This window comes from Rissa tridactyla, chromosome 2 (assembly GCF_028500815.1).
Source record: "Rissa tridactyla isolate bRisTri1 chromosome 2, bRisTri1.patW.cur.20221130, whole genome shotgun sequence".
NCBI classification, from domain to species: Eukaryota; Metazoa; Chordata; class Aves; order Charadriiformes; family Laridae; genus Rissa; species Rissa tridactyla.
In genome coordinates this window covers 132,663,218-132,680,401 of record NC_071467.1, presented here as the reverse complement: position 1 = coordinate 132,680,401, position 17,184 = coordinate 132,663,218, and the positions used below count along the sequence as shown (strand labels likewise).

At 40.8% G+C, this 17,184-nt stretch overlaps 1 protein-coding gene across 3 annotated transcripts in view; it reads right to left on the bottom strand.

The window, feature by feature from the left end:
* Positions 1-17,184, bottom strand: part of IGF2BP3 (insulin like growth factor 2 mRNA binding protein 3) — a 116,598-nt gene that overhangs the window by 32,813 nt on the left and 66,601 nt on the right. For all 3 annotated transcript variants that reach the window (XM_054190480.1, XM_054190481.1, XM_054190479.1), the window contains 5 exons: positions 12,787-12,838; positions 12,631-12,694; positions 3,541-3,825; positions 1,240-1,374; positions 544-666 (listed from right to left, as the gene is read on the bottom strand). In XM_054190480.1, coding sequence (XP_054046455.1) covers positions 544-666; positions 1,240-1,374; positions 3,541-3,825; positions 12,631-12,694; positions 12,787-12,838 — 659 coding nt within the window. The remainder of the gene's footprint in view (positions 1-543; positions 667-1,239; positions 1,375-3,540; positions 3,826-12,630; positions 12,695-12,786; positions 12,839-17,184) is intronic.

Sequence of the window (17,184 nt, the reverse complement as noted above, 5' to 3'; positions counted from 1 at the left end):
ACCAAAAGATATTGCTTTGAAGCAGACTAGTCAATGCACCCCAGTTCGGCTGCTAGTGGACAAGAGGGACAGAACTGCTACTAAAAATACTTTTTTCAGTATTCATTTGCTTTATTTCCTGCCCTCTCGTCCAAAAATCTAGTCTATACCAGGAACTAAAACATCACTAGCTTCACTCACTTTCACACATAGCTCAGAACTGATCCGGGCTTATAGTTTAACACACTCATCATTACATATGGTATAATATGTTAAAAACAACCAACACTTAAAATATAGTCTAACACAGGCTCCACAGAGCCTATGGTATTTTTAGGCTTGCTCTTGACTGAGTTTACAATGAAGAGTCACTGTTTAAATTAAATTTAACTGAGCTTAAGTAACAGTTTAATCCACATTGTGGAAAGGCTTCCGAAAGGCTGTTATCTCAGCCTTCAAAACACACATAATATTTTTGTAAGAACCCTGTACCTGAACGTACCACAGCAGCATTGCTGCTATTTGAGACATCTCACCAAAGGATTAGGACATCGAAAAACTTACGGAGATATCGTGATTTTAGTATCTGTGTCCTGTTCAATTTTCTTCAGGTTTCTTCCTTCTTTGCCAATAAGTCGGCCAACAAAGTTGTTATGTGCCAAAATCTTCAAGGGAATTTCTTCTGTACTGTAACGGAGGTTACACCCAGTGAGACTTTTTGAGACCAGAGTGCAAGGTTTTTATGCACATTATGGATAAATTTTATTTTCATAGAAATGACTACAACTCCCATTTACTTACACATGTTTATACTAGATGCAGAATGAGTCCAACTGCAATGCACATTTCAGCGCTACCACCTATAGCTTCATTGTAACATACCTACTAAATAAAACTCAGATGGAAATAGCAAGAGCTGTTGGGAAGGAAGAAATATACCTTAAAGCTTTTAGTGAGAGTTCACAACTTGTTATGCTCACTCTGATTAAAAGCTATTAGTTGTTCAAGAAACTTCAGTATTTGCTCCAGTTCACCTCAAAGTCACAGCCAGACAATGGCTGAAAATGCAGATGTGTGCTGCGGCTAATTAAGCAAGTAGACTGTCCTGAAAGGAAAAATGTCTTAGTTCCTTTAACTACTTAAATATGGACAATGGCAAAGATTCACTTGGTAACAGTTTTTAGAAGACTGCATCTTTAAATGGAGTCAACAAAAACTCAGAATTTTTAATGCCTCCACAATGAAATGCCTTTTACTCACAATTTAGTATCTTGAGCTTCCTTTTGCATGATCTCCATAATAATTTTACAAGCAGTTGAGCAGCCTTCAGGAGTAGAGTGGATGGTTATTGGTTTCTCAGCAGCACCTGCATTCTCTTTACGATGAATATCAATTCTTGAAAGAAAGAAAAACACTAACTGTAACCATGTACTGTATGCTAAGCCTTGCATTTTTCCAACTCTCATAAAATTAATTTGTTTTGAGTTAACACTGACTACATTTAAGTGGTTTAATTGTACAAAGTATACAACTACTTAAACGTCTCCTAAATACTATTTCTTTTGTGTGTTATAAAGAGCCTCTCCTATCCTGATTTTACCAGCTAAACCTCATCTTTGTGGACACTAGGATCTCTTTTCCTCGTTGAACTCCCATCAGGATATTCAGAGGAGTTTTTAGATAGGCAATCTGTGGTAAACCACTGAAGACAACATTTCCTCAGGCTTTCCCAATACTCTATCACCAGCCCCATCATTCCACTAATGACGACTGCGCAGGTACAGTAGTCAGGCTTTGTCCCGCCTTGTCTTTTTTAATGACCTCAGCAGCAGAGTTTCCTAGCACTTCTCTGCTAGCAAGTAGCATCATAGTACTTGTTTTCATCCCCGAGATTACTTTTCTGTGCTTTTTAAGCCTAAAATGTGTCCTGACTTTAGCTTTCCTCTAGCTCTGCTCTCTACTACCCTAAAACTGCCAGCCTTAGTCTACACCATCGTTTGTGTAGCTCTAGGAATTTAACAAAGATTAACTGCGACCTGCATCAAGACAGCGCTTTGGATATTATTTGTCCTCTGCCAGTAACTGCAGGTCACATACTCTTTCCACCCCTGCTTCTTGCTTCCTCCCCTTCCCTCTCCCCCAAATCATAGCTGTTTCCAAACTTAACAACCAGCCATGACTGCTTTTCAATAAACCCCTTTATTTCTCCTGTTCTTTCTGTTATTGAAAATTCTTTTTGTTTCATGATGCAATATTTTCTGAGAAGCCCATGGCAATCCTTGGTGCAACTGGAAGTAGATGACTGTTTTTTTAATTCCCAAAACAACCTGTGATCATTTCTGCTCTGTCCAGCCTTCTTTTAAGAGCTAAAAGCTTTCCTTATGCCAATCTTCCAGGATTTTTATAGTCTGAGAATTAGATATTTTAGATATCACCTGAAACATTGGTTACCCAGAGGCAAACTACAACCAAGTCTTGTCAGGACACCACAAATCTCTTAAATCTGTGTTGTTAAACACAGCAAATAGTCTCCTGGGTTACAACATGCTAATGAGATGTTGAAAGGAGCATCATGATAATCCTGGGTTTGAGGGAGGGAGGGGGAGCCTGTTTGTTTGTGGGGGGGTGTAATTAGAGAGGACTCCCTTATCCTCATTAACTACTCTCAAAACTGAAGCCACCTACCCACACACCCCTCATGTTCAGCTCATTTACAGGTCTTCCCTGCTGTAACTACAGCACTGGGGGCTCGTACCAGTGTACTGCTGAAGACGGCATCTTTCACTCTCTGCTCTTAGGGGTGTCCTGGAAGAATTCTTTGAATAAAATCCCTACCTCCCTTCTGCATCTGCGCTGAGCTCTTCCTTGTGGGTAGGGATTTATTAACACGCACTGAAAACAATCTCCTCCAGCATCTCTAGACCCTATTGCCCTAAGCTTCTTAGGTCACTTAGCAGCTTGCTTTTTGCCTCCCATGCATTTCCCTAATCTGTGTTTTGGTTTGGCCTGCAACTTGATGGCAAGCAACATATTCACCATAAATGCATGAGGGTGAGGCATAAGGAGAAGCGTAAGGAGATAGAAAGTTTGGTAAGTTTGGTGATTTTGTTTTTTTCCTCCCTCTTGAATTGAAAACATTTATAAATCCTCAGAATGCCCTGAATTAAACTAAAGCTAGAATAAACACTGAAAAGACTTGGATATGTCACCACACTGACTGTATGTTCCACAGATCAATGTATTACAGATCTTTCACTTTTTGTGCCAGAACCTTACTAGGTACATCTGTAAGGAAACTCTCCAGCATCAAGTACCACCTTATTAGCACTACCTAATTTATTTTTTTTTTAAAGGGAGAAACAAGTCACCTAGCATTTGAACATGTGTCAAGGACAGAATCCAGTCCTTAAATAAATCTTGCAAAAGATTTCCTAATGACTGTTATTTTCATTTCCTCTGTGGCCACACAGGTTAGTTGTGAAGTTTTACAAGTTTCCCTTTACATGGGAGACAAGGACATAATATTAAAGCTTACAATTACAATTTTGTAAAGTAACTTACTTGGACTGTGTCTGCTTTGTAATGTTTCTGATTGTCGCTCCTTCTTTGCCAATAATGGCTCCTACGAACTGTGTGGGAACCAGCATCCGTAGTGGAACGTCTGACTGTGGTTTCTGCCTTGTGGTTGCGCCGGGTGACCCTTGTCTTGGTGGACCCCTCTGTCCAAATCCACGTCTTCCTTGGGGATGTTGTTGCGGAGGTTGCTGGGCTGCCATTTCATCAGGGATGTATGCGACTTTCAAGGAATAGTTTTCAAGCTGAAACCCGTTCAGTTTTTCTATTGCTCTGTTTATTTGCAAAGGGGAGGAGAGAGGAGAAAAAAAAAAAACCCCACAACACAGTCATATACAGGGCCTTATGAAATGACAAGTCATTCAGATATAGACTTCTGCTCTTTCTAAATCACATGACAAAGCTAAAAACTGGTTCCAAGGTGAAGAGTTACATTCAGAATTCTTCAGTCAAGATTTTGATTACACAACTTTTTCTTTTTCTTTTTTTTTTTTTTTTTTTTTCAGTCACCATATTAAGGACTACAAGTTAGTTCTTGCTTGCTCTGGGCTTCTGTGCACTTTAAAGGTTTTGCTGGTGCAACCCTATCAGCAAAACCTCACAGGAGACAGAGCTTATACACTCAAAAGCATTCTTTTGCCTGATTTAATTTAAATCAGTTTCCCAAATAGAATTAAAGCTGCACCAGAGGGAAAACTTTTTAGCTGCTATCACAGCACCTTCGTTAGGGTTTTTGCCAGCACAGCTCTTTGGCTGGAGTTTTTGCAATAACTGACACAGCTATGACAGGGGAAAGAAAAAAATAAAAAAAAGGTATGAAAGACAGTTCCTGGTTCATTCTCAGCAGGAAAGAAAGCATTCAAAGCTAGTCAATGGCATTTGAAACACCACTTAGCAGACCACAACAGCACCTTGCAACTTACCAACTAGTCATGTCGTAAGCAGGTTTAAAAGTTAACCAGGAAATTAAAGCCAACACATCTGTTAAACTCTCCATAGATGCAGGTGTTAGAAGGCATTTAAATGGTGTTTCAAGGTCTCTTATGCTTTTTTAGGCAAAACAGAGCCCTCTTAAATATCACAGAGGGGTATTGCCCAACTGCCCAGAAGGCACTCGCAGTGTGGTCCGTCACACGATTAACCACCCGGTCCCTCAGCTCTACCTCTGCCCAGCCCCTCTTTCTAACCCAGGTGGGGCCAGGTTTGCAAGTCAACCTGACCTACTGGTCCTCTTCACAGATGGAGCACAACTCTAAAATGACAGATTTCTGGAGGGTAGAAGATCTTCCACTTACAAACAGAGTAGAGTCAATATGATTAATCAATCCAGGAAACAGTAGGAATAACTAATATACACGCAGCACACTGGTAAGCTAGTGATATAGAATCAACATGTTTGCCCAAGAAAGACATTTCGAGTTTCACTACAGAAGGCATATTATTCATATTATCAACAACGTGATATTGATATCACTGAAACATGCATTGATTTGGAGTAGTTTATAAATGCCAGGCTTAATCTTGGATCAGAGATTACCAATGGATTTTGTTTAGAGACAAAATTTAAAATAAAAACAGTAGTGGGAGAAAGGAGGTTTCCAATTCCCATTAAAGAACCCACCAACATTTTTGTTAAAAAGCTCCAATAACCGTATGCTCTGGAATAAGACCTCTGAAATTCAGAACCTTAACCCAGTGCCTCTGTTCACACACATTTGCAGGTGGTTACTACCAGTTTACCAAACGCTACCCTCAGCAACACTTTTTCTCCTGCCTCTACTGCAGGGACAAAGAACAATGCACACCAATCACCTGAATTTTCAAGGGTAGCCAGTGAAAAGTACTATTCATCTCCTGGGTGTCCTATTTGACAGTCTGGGTCTCAAGCAGCTGTTGAAGCCAAGCAACAGGTTTGCAGGTATGAAGTGGTACATGGCTACTGAGGACAGCATGCCCCTCATCTCCCAGGGGCTGAACCAGCAGCTTCAAATACTCCAGCTGGACAGTAAAGAGCTTATAAGAAAACAACTAATTTGTGCCTTTGGAGCAGCGTTTAATAAGGGCTGGTAATAAATAAGGCCCAAGGCAATGCCAATGAACAACACGGAAAGCAAAATATTGAATAAGTGATCACTGCTCATTAAATACTTCTGTTCACCAAATGAGACACGGGTCCTTTGGGAACAGAGTAGGAGTGTAATTGCTCCCACAACAGAAGAATCTCTTACAGTATATGGCAAGAGAGAGTTGGATTAAAATTTTCTGAGGCTATTTCAAAGCTGACTTTTCTAACTTTTACTCCATGGACTTTTGAAGAGCACTTTTTACACAGAAAGCCATGTTTACAAAACAGGGCAGTGAGCAGCCAGACTAGTGAAACTTGTGTTCCTATGGATTTGCCTCTGAAGTTTTAGTTTCTGCAAAGATTTCCAATGCCTGAAAGGCATTTTGCTGGGAGATCCTATCTGGGAAAGGAGTCTGAAGCCTTTCCTTTTTATGCAGCCTGAACATATTAAGTTCTTACTGGTTGCAAATATCTGAGGCCTCTATTTCTGGGTTGAGTTTTACTGAAATCAGCCAAAAAGCTGAATTGCTACCAGGGAGGGAAATGGCACCACCAGACAGTGCAGTTGCACAAGGCCTGTTTCTTTTGGAATCAAATCTCAAGACGTTGGAGAGATGAGCACCAACGATTTCACAAACGTGCTGGTAGGCTCCGAATTGACATCCATCCCAACTCATTCCCTACCACGCATTCATTTGACAAGTTCAGGCATTGCTTCTTTCCCAAATCTCCTCTGGCTTTAAAACATCTTAGACCAGAATCCCAGCACTAATACAAAACCTTACATTAAACGAACACGTGAGACTTCTCACTCTTCCTTAGAAGCTGTAGGGGAGGAAGAGACTAGGCTTTTTGTTTGGAATCAAGCTACATACCTATCATGTTTCCACAATAAACATTATCTATATTCCAGTTGTTACTGTATATACACCCTACTTTTCCTGGAAAGAAGGTTGGAATTCTTCTACTTAAGAACAATTTATAAATTGCTAAATGGTTCTATATGACTGTAAGTACTTCAAATTCAAAGCAAGCTGAGAAAAGTTCGTTTGCCATTGTGGAAAATCAATTATGTCAGCAGTGAACAATCCCTAGCCACCAAAACCATGTGATGACATGGAAAAATAACATACTAAAAAATATTGGATGGGTTGTTTTTGAGCAAGTATTTGAAGGTAAACCTGCTTTAAAATTCATTTCTCTAGTTAGATACTACAGTATCTGTAGCACTGTATACTAGATTCTCTAGGATACCAGAGACACTACAGTAGTATCACTTGTTTAAATTAGTCTAGGTACTTATAGAGAAAACTTTAAAATAACTAATTCACCCTCTGAGTCAGAGAGTTCGCCATATTTTATAGGCTGACTTGTTTTATAATTTGACTTGTTCAAGTCGTGAGAAGTCAGAAGAAGAGTCAGTAATTAAACATTGCTCTCCCAAGCCTTTTGTGGAACTGACACTTCCTGGGTAGGTAGTCCCATGTTCTGCACTGATTTGGGCACACACAAGGGAACACCAAGGTAACTAATTTTCAGTGATGCAGCAAATACACAGTTCTCGTACGTTTCTTACAGAAGACACGAGCCCACAGCTTTTGAAAGGTCACTTTGGCCATTAATCCTGGCATTCACGTTCCAACATTTGACAGTTTTCACTAGGTTCTTAAAGTACTGTCATACACCTTTATGTAACTATTCTGAACTCGTTTTTATCAATTTTTTGGCACAAAACATAGGGCTGCAATCAGGCAAGGTGATGGCTCAGCAGTCCTTCAGCACCAAAATTTTAGAGGCACCTAGGCACCGCTTAAGGGGGGTGGGGTGGAGGAAAAAGAAACCAAGAGAGGTTTCTTTTTGAAGGAGAGGTGAGCAATTAAGAACTGTCTTCTAGAGGATACAAATTCCTGTAAAACAGCATCTGGGACAGCACTTGCTATCAGGAGAGCCATCCCGGCTCCCTGGGAAAGCCTGAGCCTCAGAGGAAAGCAAGCGACTAGTTCTTCACAGCACTAGTGCCACCTGTTTCAGTCAAGACTACCATCATTGTTGCAATCCACCAAATGCATGTTAAATCCAGCTCCTTTTGTAAAGCATACACTTGCGTTGACTGACCACCTCAGAAACTCAAGTCCAAACCACAGCAACACCACGTCTGCCTTTCCGCAAAGATTTCTGCCTTCCCAAACATGGTTGGGGTCTCCTTCCACAACCACAAGTTAAGAAAGGCTGTACTGGTTACCTCTGTCAGAGGGCACTACTGATACCTACTGAAACAACCCACAAACCATCTTTTACACAAGGGATAAAAGCCTTAGAGTCTCTTAATGAGGACAAAGACAGAAAAATTCAGCGAAATTCCTCATTAAGAGGTGCCCTCCTCCCCCAAATCTTCTTTAAAAATTAATATTTAGTGGAAATGGAAAATGTTTCCATTTCATATACCAGCAATAGCTGGTACACAGGAATCTCATAGTGTTGTTCAGAATTTTTTTATAAAACAAATTAAGAGACTGCAGCAACTACTGCCTATGCTCTGCTAAGATGTATAGCAGGCTGGCTTATGTTCACGTGACACCTGCTCAGAAGTAAGAGGATCCCTACATAAAAATGAAATCTTTAAACAAATGTTTTGTAAATTAGTCACCTGAGTTTTTCCCCATCAAAATGACATCTCACCGCTGTCCTCTCGTGAGCTCCTTGTGAGAGGATGTTTGCCCAGCCTTCTCCCTTCTGGTGCTAGTGGAAGTTAAACATCCTAGATAAATGAATACAGTAAAAGCACCGAGTCTTGTGCTGGAAATCATTCACCCATTGATAGCGCGATGACACCAAGCACTAGATAGAGAATATATTTCACTCCCACATGCAGCTTGTACGTACACCACCTTTCTTTTTTCCTCCCTGAACAGATACATTTGCATAATGAGAAGACAGATATACATGGTAATTTGTCTTTGGCATAATGATTTTTTTTGCATTAGATAAAAATATAGTTTTCATTAGTATTTCTGAAAATAAAAATAAAGCAAAAAAATAAATCTAAGCTTATAATCATACACCACTGAATTTTCAGTATTATCGTTCCTATGGCAACATTAGCCATGACCTATGATGGCATGTAAAAGTATTAGTTATGTGAACTCCTATTCATTCATCAAGGATACATGTTGTGTGAACACACATAGCTTTGTGCTTCATTGAAAGGGTAAAAAAAATGTTCCTTTTTGCAAGTATTCTAATTAAAATGTGACCACTACTGTCTTAACACTCAAAGTAATATATATACCTACAAAGATGCAGATCCTGAGCTCCTCATATTGCAGCCAGCATTTAAAATACACCATCAATTACGAGACACAGCCAGCACACAGCTCATTCCTCAGCTAAAAAAATAAGATAAAAAATAAACACCTAGCCCCATACTAAAACAATATACACCCATTCCATATATGCAAGGCCAACTCTGCACAAAATTTCCCTTCCATAATCCTGGGCAGAGCTAAGTCCTGTAGCATGCACTAGACACCTACACACTGGAACATTTTGAGGAGAGAAAGAGGAGGTGGTGTAACTTTTGAAGATAGGGGCCATAATTTAGGTGGCAGCACATCACGAGGACAGGGTCAGCATGTCCTGCTGGTTGCAGTCAGGGATCCATACTGGGAGAAGAGTCAAGCGGGTCCCAAGCTGCCCCAGTACCTACGTGCAGCTGGTTGCGTCGTCCAAACTGAACCACAGGCTCCAGGCTCTGCCACTTGTCCTCTCTTCCAAATATTCCATATCCCACCATGACATTCAGTAGTTGCATGTGCCACAGCAGTGTGCACGTGCTTTGTAAGGCCCTCTCCAGTTTCTGGGAAGGACAGTGGCAGGGGCAGTTTCCAAATCAGAACAACTCCCCCCTCCTCCCAAGTGTGTTGCAGGGGAGGAGGGGAGGGCCGGGGTCACAGAGATGCCCTGGCAGTCCCAGCCTTCTCCTCGCTACCCACAGTACCAGAGAGCAAAGGGTGGTTTGCCCAGGCCTGTGCATGGCTCGGTGCTTGCTGTACACCTCTCCACAAACCTACAGAGCTTCCCACAAGTACCTGACGTGCCATGCTGGCTCCCCTGCTCTGGTCACATAAAGATGAGGAGCAGCATCCTGCTTTTTCTGCCAAGACAGCCTTGTGCCTGTCCAGCTAGGAAAAAGAGACATCACCACGACAGGTCAATAGACCTTGGTTCCAACTACAAGTCAATAACTGTGCACATCTCAGATTTTGGGTGCTGTGTGCTCTGTCCAAGACTTGTTTCTCAGAAGGACTGCAGCATTCTTCACTGATTTCAGTTTCCAATTTTGGATGCGGCCCAGTATTGAGTATGCTGCAACTGCAGTACCAGCCTAGAGAAAAAAACCTCTGCCGCAACAATTAGACTTGCAAGACAGAAGGCGGCTCAGTTTCCCAGTTGGGTGGAACCAAAGGTTTTGTTCAAAAGTAACATCCTCCAAGCAGTGCATACCACGGTCATTTAGAACTGCTTATCAAAAATATCTCCAGATTGCGTTACAGTACCCTCACCACACAGCATTGCCGGTACACACTCCAGCAGGCACACTGATGCCATACAGTCTATCCAGCAGGGAAGTGGCCAACTTTGCATGTTTTGTCAGCCAGCACTACTAACTGTGCATTGCAAAAAGTGCAGAAAAGACACAATTAGAACTGGGGACCCAGCGTATGCAGCAGCATAGAAAGCTTCACATCACAGTGCTTGCTCCAAAAGTCATGGCTAAGAGCATCATTTACCCTAAACAGCTAAGTTTCAAAATACGAAGCTTGTTATCAGCTGCTGATTCTCAAGAACTTTAAGAAGCTTTCAAGAAAGTCAGTTCTTGTTACCCGCTGTACTGCATCAGCTGACCAACACCGCCTTTTATCAGCTATCAGCACTCGTACACCACTCCCCCTCCACAGCCATTGCTGTCCACCACAGCCAGTTCCAAGAAGCAAAGCTAGGTCATGTCTGGGAAAACCATTCAACTGAAACACCACCACAGGCACCGTACAAAAGCCACACATGCACAGGTTCTGTAGTGATTCTTCGTTGCAGTTCCTCACAGGTTTTTTCCCTAGAAAAAAACCTCTATCCAGCCACTTCTTCTCTTAGGGGTTTCCTAAATGATTGCAAGGTTGCATCCTGAACCCAGACAATCTGAGCTAATGTTTTCTGTATGGAAAATGGACTCATCTCTCTAGAAAACCCTGTGTCCATAGTGAAACCATTCACAAAAGCAAATCAAGGTTCCTCCAATTGCTCTACCTGTTTCAAGGCAACCAAGCTCTATATTCAACCTGCATCATTTCAGGTCCTCCTCCAACATCCATAGAGAACGCTAATTCACCTGCTTCAAACTCAAAATGTTTTCAGTTATTGTCATCTGATTTCTCATGCAAAACAATATTTTTATCTTGGATGCTTCTTCACTGACTTACTTGGCTTATCTCACTATTTCCTCAGAATTGACCTGAAAATTTAACAAGTACAATTTGAGGAGAGAAATACAGGGGGAAGAAACTGTATGCTGTTGTTTTCAACTTTAGAAGGGAGTGCACAAGTCCAGGAACCCACATCACAGACAGCTCAAAAATATGCATCATGCTTCTTTCCATGGTATTTTAGGTACTTCCTTCCTACATTTTCAAAGAAGGAACTGGCACATGTAGCATTCATTTTTAACATTGCACCATAGGTTTCTTCAGAACTAGAAATTCAACATTTTTCTTAATTACTGTGCAACGGAATTAAAAGCAACATAAGAGCCTGAAGAACAACTTGTTGAATGATTCAGGTTTTGAGAAAAGTTAATATGAATTCAAGTGAATTCAAGAAAAACATTGTTTCCTTCAGCCCCTTTGTACAGAGAAGACACCACTGACACAAGTTTCCCATCACATTTGTTTAGAATACACTAACAAGTAACCTAACACTTTAAAAGATTAAATACATGTGTTGCATTCAAGTTACACAGAAGTCATAATTACTTAATTATATGTACAAATATTATTTCATTTGTAATTTTGAATTAATGCATACCATAAGCATACTCTACATCTTAGCTGCTTATTTTAGTTAGCCACAAGGTGGCAGAAATTTCAAAGTTAAAATAAAAAGATCATTGTAGACTATTCCATGGGTTTGGTTTTGTCTAACCTGCAACGGCTAGAAAGAGGGGAAAAATATGTTTATGTCACCAGATAAAAAAATTAAGGAAAACACAAGACCTTTTTCTACCTGTGGTGGAAAAACAAAATTAAACCTACAGTATAATATAGTTGCTTAAAGGAAAATTTAAAGGAAAAGGATATACAACCATTGATTAAGAAAGTAAAGCATTATATTTTTAATTTTTAATATCCAGATTAAGAGTTATCAATTCCTGAAGGTATAAGCAAGCATAAAATATGTGGCCTAAAATTCAAAAAGCCCAAATAAACTTTTTTAGGTTTTCAGATTACAACCTTTTGTGTGTTCGGAAGCCGCATTAAATTTTCTAATTAAAAGAAAATAATTTAAGGTAAAGTCATAGCAAAATAACAGAAACAAATAGGAGATGAATGTAGCCGCTAACCAGAAGACACAGAACAACCAACACCGTAAGAGGGCACGACAAAGCTTTTTTAATACATGGCCAAAAAAATTTATCAAGCAATAACTCCCGTCCTCTGACATTGGCAAATCACTAACTTTCTGTTCTCCCCAGTCAAATATTTTCACCCAAATTTTCAACTTTCAAAATTCCTAATTTATTTTTAATCAAAGTGCAGAAAAGTTGATGAAAAAAATAGCAAGTCAAGGCAAAGCACACAAGATTTGGCAAGGGGAAGACCAAGAGACATTCTTAAAAGTTCATCCTTCATGATCATTTCATCGATTAAATTTATCGGAAGCCAAGTTACATATAAAAATTACAACAATGTGAATTCCAAAATTCAAGTTAGACAACAGTAACAAGTAAATAAAATACTTACTGTCTAGCCTGGTCCTTATTGCCGTATGTTACATTTACAACTGCAGTCTCCGTGTCAGTGTTCACTAGAGAGGAAAATGCAATGAAAAGAGGTTAAGTTCAGTGTGCACTCACTTCCCACTACAAATTTAAAAGCAATGTGAGAGCAGAGCCATACCTTGCTCACAGTTCTCCACTGTTCCATACTGAGCTAACAAACTATCCAGCACCTATCGAGAGGTAAAAGAAATGACAGATTTCAATCTCAATACAGATTAACAAAACAAAAAAGCTTGTAAAAAAAAAAATCACTAAAATTCGTAATATTTTTATCAGAACATAGAGCATTCGAGACATCCACTCCAATAAGGAAGAATGTTAGCTATTTTGGGAAGAACAAGCACACGTTACTTGTTTTCTTTCTCACATCAGAAAATCTGTGTTTTAAACCTCATGAATGTGAAAATACAGAACATAACTCCAAGAAGTCACATTGCACTGCAAGTCACAAACTTTGAAAATAAACCTCCAAGTCACCGGTTCTCAGAGTGGGCTAAAGCAGAGGCAGAGACAATTAGAGAAGAGCAAATCTGGAATAAAATCTTCCCATGTATTCTAAGAACATATATGCAACTTTGCCACTGTTTAGTTGGTGTTTTTTCCCCTCCCAATATACTTAGGGTCATACATAAAAATGCTATTCTCTTACTTAGTGAGGGTTTGTCTACATAGAGAAGTTAAGCAGAACAACCAGCACAACAAGAGTTGTTCCACAGTTACTTTGACAGTTTTCCCAGAGACCAGTTCCAGAGGAACCACTCACAACACCATCCTCACAACTATTTGAAAGTCACAATTAGTTTGTCATTTGATAGAAAGCTAGGGAGGAACAGGCAAAAACACATGACAAGGGGTAAAATAAATACAAATAAAGTAGTTTTATTTGGCATAATTTGTTTTATTCTGGTCAAACAGAAGATGAAAAAGGGGTAAGAAACAATGAGACTTTTAGGAAAATCAGTCAGAATATTCCAGTAAAAACATTAAAATACCCACAGTTGTATTGATTCTAAAAATTAGATGGTATATAGTTTATTTTCTTCCTGGTGAGGAATAACGTTCCAGAAAACGGTGACTGTGGCAGTAACTAGCACAGAAAACAAGTACATCATTATATGTTCTCTCCAAAAGCTCCTACTTCCAGCGTGTTTCTGATTAGCCATCAAAAACCTCTCAACACACTAGCCTTGCATCTGTTCCAAGAAGCCTAAGAACCAAAAGGCTCCTTTGCTGTTAATACTGAGGAATAGCCCAGGACGGTGTGCTCAGCATCCCACTCCTTGTCACCAGGAGTTCCCCACTTATGCTGCTCCTTAATCCTCTTCTGAGCCGTCTCAGTCAGAGACGGTGTCCATCTGGGCTTTAATCCAAGTGATTTGAGTTCTCCTGTTCTTAAAAGGGTTGCTTTACCAAACAGATTTATGAGAAGTTTCCTCAAAGGATTGGAGCGCTCTTTAAACCAAACAAGAAACAATCCTCTTGGGTCAAAGACACTTGCTCTCCACAGCACTGTCCTCAGTAGACGCATTTTCATCACCGACAGCCTCATGCAGCAAGGTTTTAAGTGTGACCAACACTGCAGGGGTAGCCTTTTCACCAGATTGAATTTAAAATGCACTAGTAAAAAAGTTTCAGCAGCGGTTGGGGTACACACGTGTGTGTGAGGAGCAGCCTTCATGGGTGAGAACGCTTTTAACTGAACCCGCTGATCCAGTTGGGAGAAGCCATTGCAACTGTATTCAAAGCCAGATCCTCTATTGTAACTCACTTTCAAAACACAGAACTCAACTCCTGCATGCGTTTCTTGCTTCATATGTATTTACTGCAATAGCCAGTTTCTATTCACATCCTTCATTTGTTCATATTTCTCTTCTCCCTGTCTTTTCCCTCTCCCCAAATTATTTTTCCTCTCTCTAGCCCAAAGCCTCTAGTTCTGCTGCAAAACAAACATGTTTTGTTTAAGCTGCTCTTCCGTAACATTCTTCGTGTACAGCCTTGTTGGGCAATCAGAACAAAATTCAAAGCCAAGCTGGTGGTGCAGCAGCAATTCTGATGAACAGCTGAAAAGAAAAGTTTATTTGTACAAATATTTAATCTAAGCTAGAAAAAAGTATTTCCTTTTCTTGAGCTCTCCTTCTAGCAGTTGTCTAAATTGGGTCTCCTGCTCTTGTTATAGCACAGATGTCTCTCTCACAAAAAGCTGCAGTCTTATACTGTGGACTTTCATTCATCAGGCTCTAAAAGCCAATTCTGACTTCATTATAAACAGCATTACCCTACACCAAGCCCCGCAAATCAAGGGCTGCTATACAAGGAAAAAAGAAACAAGGAAACATTACTCTTCAGTAGAGCCGAGAGCTCGAAGCACACATTAAAATATCCCAGTTCTCATGCAGATTTCACAGGTTTAGAAGTAGCACCTTTGAACAAACCAGAGCAGTTGTTTTCTGCACTTTCAGAACAGGCTATTTCATACACCTCTTCTTACGGTGCTGTAGGATTTCTACCCTATGCCATAAACAAATTAGTCTCCAGACATCTGGTCCATAAGCACAGTTATCCGTCTTGTTTCTGTCTCACACACATGCTTATCGATAGGAACTCCACAGCGGTGCTGTAGAACCCGAGGTTCTTTTCTCCACTCGTGTAGAGCAAGTGGTTGTGTCGCCTTGCCTCCGTGACACCTGGCATGTTGATTGGGAGCTCAAATTAGACAACACAACTGAAATCACAGATAGCAGAGGCAGAAAAAGAGACAGGAGGATTAGGGTCATTCAGTAAAAGACCACGTGGAAATTTTTGTCTGCCAAGACTTGAGTGTTCCGGGTGATTTAACAGAAAAAGAAAGGGGGGGGAGGGGGGGGAACAAACAAACCAACCCACACAAAGAGTAAGGCAACAATATGAGGAAAGAGAAGTTGTTGAAAGTGGCTTTTTGATTTAAAAGACGAGAGGTGGGGTGAAAGAGAACAAAAGAGCCAGGTAAGAAAAGAAGGCGGCAGAGGTGCAGAGCAATGCTGATGTCACTCCAGATATCAAGCCTGGCTGAACCACTAATGCCGCCTGCACACTTCGAGTACTCTGCTGGTATATTTAAGTCTTCAAAAAACTGCAATTTTTGATTAATTACATTAATGTAGCACAACTAGCCTGAAGCAACCCCCACCAGGTCCCTGGCGTGCTAAAATTTGCAGGGCAGTGTGAGCAGAGCTGTCATTTTGTGACTTTGATGTGTGAAACAGGACCTCAGCAGAGCCACCATTGGCAGCTGGTGGGGCTGCAAGAACAACAACTGACAATGGCAAAAAGGGTCTTCAAAGTTCCTTCCTTCAGTTTGGCTTAATCTTTTTGCTGCTAAAACACACACCTCCAACACGAGGCCTGGCTAGCGTGGCTTTACAAGGAAAATTAAATATGAAGAAGCCCTTAAGTAGATCCCTGAGGAAGCAGTCATTTTTGAAAGATATAATTGGATAATGTTGCATCCCCTGTATGGAGGCTGTGGTGGATGGGTGAGCTTGTCACCAGGTCTCCCAGCACCTCGCAGCCCAGGCAGCCTGTCCGGAACACTGCCAACAGCCAGATCCCAAGCACAGCAACTTCACCCATTTTTACCAAAAAGGTCAGAGCACATTGGTCCCTCGTAAAGGGAGAGCAGCATGGAGTACCCAAACCAGCACGCGGTCTGCCGGGACAAAGCTGTTCCTCCTCCAAAGCCTTATGAAGGCATTTGAATAGGCAACACCAGTTCGCAATGGCTCAACACATTGCAACATGTGGTGATGGTGTTTTTCATCTTGTAGGCCCTCCAATACCCAGTTTACTGTCTCATGAAACCATGACCATAGCCTGGAAGAATCAGAAAAATAAGTCTGGAAGCTGCTGAAGTCATTGTTTGCACACACCAGAAAGGCAGCGCTTGAAAACAATAACTCTGGCTTATTTACCACATCCCATACAAACCCTGGAGTGAATTCTTCTCCTGGGAACTTACAGTTATATCCAAATGTTCAAAACTATTAATAAGTTTACCCTATAATACAATTCTGTTTAGGTGGCATTACCAGGGTTTTAAGAATCTAAAGCTGAACCACAGAGAACAAAGCCAAAATTGTCAAAAGGAACTACTAATTGAGTGACCAATTTTGACACCAAGGGCTTGATTTTCCACAGCACTCAGCACGTCTGCGTGTTCAAAGCGCAGCTTCAAAGCCACTTTCGGTAGCAAGGAGAACACGACACTTCTGCAAGAGAAACGTGAGGCTCGTCACATGAGACAAAGCGAAGACAAGACAATGCACACTGTTAGCAGCTAATGGCAACTTCTGCTTAAATAGTTTGCCCAGCATCAGAGACAAGAACCTGCAGGATTCAATTTGCCATGGCAGCGTTCGATTCCCCTAATCAAAGGGGTTTGTCTTCCTGCTCGCTGCCAAGGAGAGCGTGTGGTGGGACAACCCTTACAGACAAGTCATCTTCACTGCACACACTGGACTTGTTAGTTGACAGCAGAGCC